Raw genomic sequence first — 4,598 nt, forward strand, 5'->3', positions numbered from 1 at the left:
ACTGACCAAATTTCATGGGCCCCTCTTCCCTCCAACGCTTCATTCCACGGCACCATACCAAGCAGCTTCTTCAAGAGGCCAAAGTCAGCTTTCCCAAAGTCCAGGTGGTCAGTCTGCTGTGCGCCTTCCTCGCTGCCTCGAGGATCTCAAACTCCACCATTTCATGGTTACTACAGCCCAGGCTGCCCTTGAGTTTGACACTGTCTACCAGCCCCTCCTTGTTGGTAAGGACAAGGTCCCGCATAGCTCCCTTTCTCGTTGGTTCCTCAACCACTTGGAGAAGGAAGTTGTCCTCAATGCAATCCAAGAACCTCCTGGATTGCCCATGCCTGGCCGTGTTACCCTTCCAACAGATGTCAGGGTGGCTGAAGTCACCCATGAGGACCAGGGTCTGTGAATGTGATGCCGCCCCTATTTGTCTATAGAGGGCTTCATCCACTCGGTCCTCTTGGTCAGGTGGCCTGTAGCAGACTCCCACTTTAATGTCCCCTGCTCCCGATTTCCCTTTAATCCTGACCCATAGGCTCTCCATTGGCTCTTTATCTATCCCTGGGCTGAGCTCCATGCATTCCAGCTGCTCGTTCCCCTGCCTGTCTCTCCTGAAGAGCCTGTAGCCTTCTATGGCAACACTCCAGTCATAAGAGTCATCCCACCAAGTTTCCACAATACGAATGAGATCATAGCCTTTGGTTGCATCTTGCCCCTCTTTGGACCTCCTGTAGCCCTCAATGAAGGAATAATGCAAAGAGAAGGAGCTAGGGTGGTGCAACAGCACCAGGCTTCACATTCAATCCAAAACAAAATATATTGGTCAGTTACAGAGCCAAACTAAAACAAAAGTTACATACAGCCCATTCAGTTTGTTCTTGCTCATTAAAAGGAAGCTCTATCAACCAAGCAGTTGGTCATCAGAACTGTAAAAACAAAACCAAGATCTCATCTACCTTCTGCTGTATAAGGAAGCACAAAGGGCCAGTAAGATACAGTTTTCCCATCAATCTCACAGCAATGGTGAGGATATAAAACCAGCTCATTTAAAACTCTATGGCGAAACAGCTCATACACTGTTCCCTTCCCAAGCATTCATTTAATCAGGGCTATCCAGCCAGGTAGTGACAATGCCTTAGCCAAATTGGTGCGAAATTCAGGTGCAACACAGTGATTGCCTTAGCATGCCTCATTCCTCCCTGATGCTAATGAGGGAGGCAAGTATCTCCTTTTGTCATTACCATGGCTGACTAACATGCTTTCATACTATGATCTATCTATTTAGCCAGCAGATTAATTTCATGCAACTTTATGTCACTAAGAAGTGTATAATGTTTTCAGTCAGCTCCTTGTAAGATCAATCTTGATAAGACAATCAGGATGCCTTAATGATCCTTAAAGAACAAGCAATTCAGAAATCTCTGCTTTAAACTAAGTAATCAGAGCATGCTTTGAGCTTATTAGCCAGTGGCAAGTCAACTTTCAGTCATACCGCAGAGCCTGTCATTCTGCTTACAGTGGCCATGTCCTATTAAGCCATAACTCAAAATGGACTGCTGCTTTAAGTTGTCTCTAAGTTCAGAGGAGGGGCATATTAAGAGCATTCACAGCTTTATGAGATGATTTGTCATAATAGAATTCCCTCTTCAGAGATGAGACAGAAGTACATTAGAGACAAGAAACGGGAAGTATTAGTCTAGATGAAGGCAAAGTTCTCAGAGTAGAACAGCACATTCTAAGTACACAATACTTCTATCTTACCTGATAGACATCTCCATTAACCACTCCATCAACAGCATCTGTAAAGAAGTGACTGTAGTTTAGCCATTTGAGAAGAGACAGAACAGCCAGATTTACTGATTTCAGTAACTTGTATGGAAAGCTTTACTAGACTATCTAATATGGAAGTTAGGTAAATGAGTATTACTTTGTACTCTGCAGGGTCACTTCCTTATCTCTGCATTTTTCCCTGACAGGCATAAGAAACCAAGTGAGTAATTATTCTGCAGAAGGTCATTTCTTCATCATGAGATCATGCTTCAGACTCCCTAAACAACAGAGCTGATACTGCTGAGAAGCTGCTACAGCCAGTGTTCTAAGGTTACTCCCACTTTCTCCTCCCTGTCTTAGAAGCTGACTGTCAGACAACTGTTCAGGAGTTAAGAAGCACGACTCTAACTGTTTTAGTCTCTACCTGGAAGATTAACAATCCTGCACCCAACACTTAGTAATTCTTATCCTAGTTTGGTTACCTCCTATTTCCTAATCAGCCCAAAAACTATAGCTAACATTCCTAGCAAAGTCACTTTTCTGCTACCTTCTGTGGTAACACGTTTGATAGTTTCCTATTTCAGCTGCAGCATTACTCCCTCTGAAGTGACATTGGCAGTAGAGCCTCAGGAACAGGATCAGCTAGAAATCTTTGCCACAGGACCCTAAAATTTCATCTTATTAAAACACAGCCATAGGGAACATATGTCAGTTGTGAGACAAGCATCTGAGTTTATGAAACTATTTAAATCTCCAGACTACGCAAAGCACACCACGACTTTCAAGAAATGCGAAATCTCAGCAAGGTATCTCTCTGGAACAATACTATGTAACATCTGCCTGCATGACTTAACGAGTCATGTTAATACCTTTGTCTCACCCATAACTCTACCACGGATAAACTTAACACACAGAAGTGTTTCCATCATGTTAATATGCTCTTCAATGAAAGAAGAGACTGTACCCAAATCACCCAACAGTATGCAGAAAATCAAGTTATTTTGCACCACCTTCTTAAATAAGATGCCTAATTCACCTACAAAGAGCATCATGCTGCAGTACCCTTAATTTCTTTGCGGCTATGTATGTCCCAGTTTCACACTAGTAGTGTTAATGGCACACAGGAAGCTCTTCATACTCCTTTATCAGGAAACTAGGGGACTATTAATAAGCCCTGAATAGCAATCATTAACTGTAGTAGGTAGAGGACTGTAAAGTCATCTGTTCAAAAATGGTACTTAAGTTGGAAGATACTATTCTCCAAGACCATACTTACTAGATTTAACAGAGGAAGACACAAGTTAACAAAAACTAGCTTTTCAGTTATGAGAACCTAGTACTTTATAACTAGAGTCCTGTATCTGAAAGAACGGGAGCTATTTTGTTTGACTGCTATTCCTCAGCAAGTTACAGGAGCCAAAAAGAACTGGTTTGAGAGGCACATAAAGCTAAGAGCATTTATCTGCTTCACAGCAGCTACCCTCCACATCACATAACATCAATCTGGAAGCTCCCTCAAAGCAGATTTGTAGTGACCACTGCATGTCCGCTGACTTGGGCAGTTACAGCTACAATTAACAGTTCTCCTAAATAGGTTTATGAAGACTAAAGCCACAGAGCAAACACGCTTGCACTTCACAGTCCTTCAATTTAAGCCCATCTGCACTACAGAGGCACGCTGCAGCTGTTCACCTTGTTTTGACAGGGCTGCAATTAAAGCTAAGCCAAGGTCTGTAACTCGTCTTGACATTAGCAGCCTGAATAAGCCAGCCGGCCACTCTGCCTACCTTGGAAGAGCAGAGAGCAATTCGCACATTCAGACAATCAAACTGGAGACACAAGTTTATTGCTACAACGTTCAAGGGAGGCTAGCCTTTAAATATATGTAGTTCTCATCCCCAGAAGGAAGGCAGTTGTTTCATGACAGGGACTCCTTGGAAAGCACTCACTCACCCACTAGGTGAGAGGGCCAATACATCTTGAAGATTCTTCCAAGAACTGTGATAATATGATTAAGTTTTCTTGTTATATCAAGAAACATTCATTAAGGTCTTCAGTACTCAGGCTGGTAGTCTGCTGAGGTAAAAGGAACAACATTGTTGCTGAGTGCTACAGCTGAGATAAAACAGATGCATTTCTCTCAGGGCCACTTTTCTTCTGCACAGAAACAGCCAGTAACTGGCACAGAGCAAAGTGTTTCCAGAGGGCACCTAGGTCATAAGCATTAAAAACTTCTCATCTGTTTTCAGCTTCCTAGAACTTGTGATTAAGATGCAGAGTCAGCACGCTGACTGAGCATACTGTGAGCAGCAGAGGAAAGGGCACTTCACTAGCATGCTCTCAATATGCCAATACAAGTATTCTAACTGGACTAAGACCAATAGTCAAACGTTCTCTCATTGCAGCTCTCCAGTCCCAATGTTTGTATAATTCAGTATGAGGTCTAGAAAAACTACCTGCTTTCCAGCCTTTATACCAGTAATCAATGCTAGTTGTGTATCAAATCTCATTGTCCACAGAAACATGTTGTTTCATACCTGACTTCCCACAGAAAAAGCCTACACACTGTTACTGCTATCATCATGTCTTTATCAGCCATGAACAATGAGATCTCTCTCTTGGCTTCAGACTCCATCCAATGCAATACTGTGGTAGAATCTTGAAGCTCCTAAAGTTAACATTGCACATTTAGAACTATTCTGGTTAGTAACGATCCATATTTCTTGGTGTTTGCTTCTGCATTTAAGATAAATAAACTATCCTTTAAGATAAATAAACTATCCTTTAAGATAAATAAACTATCCTTTAAGATAAATAAACTATCCTTTAAGATAAATAAA

General features: G+C 42.1%; 1 protein-coding gene across 1 annotated transcript in view; it reads right to left on the reverse strand.

Annotated features, from left to right (window-relative positions):
* The window catches only part of CLTA (clathrin, light chain A), a gene marked incomplete at its 5' end in the record, with an annotated part of 10,147 nt that extends 8,360 nt beyond the window's left edge, over positions 1-1,787 (reverse strand). The window contains one exon of the mRNA XM_009895083.1: positions 1,750-1,787. Within this exon, the coding sequence (XP_009893385.1) occupies positions 1,750-1,787 (38 nt within the window). The remainder of the gene's footprint in view (positions 1-1,749) is intronic.
* Between the last annotated feature and the right edge of the window lie 2,811 nt (positions 1,788-4,598).

This window comes from Charadrius vociferus, unplaced genomic scaffold, assembly GCF_000708025.1.
Source record: "Charadrius vociferus isolate BGI_N301 unplaced genomic scaffold, ASM70802v2 scaffold271, whole genome shotgun sequence".
Classification (NCBI taxonomy): Eukaryota; Metazoa; Chordata; class Aves; order Charadriiformes; family Charadriidae; genus Charadrius; species Charadrius vociferus.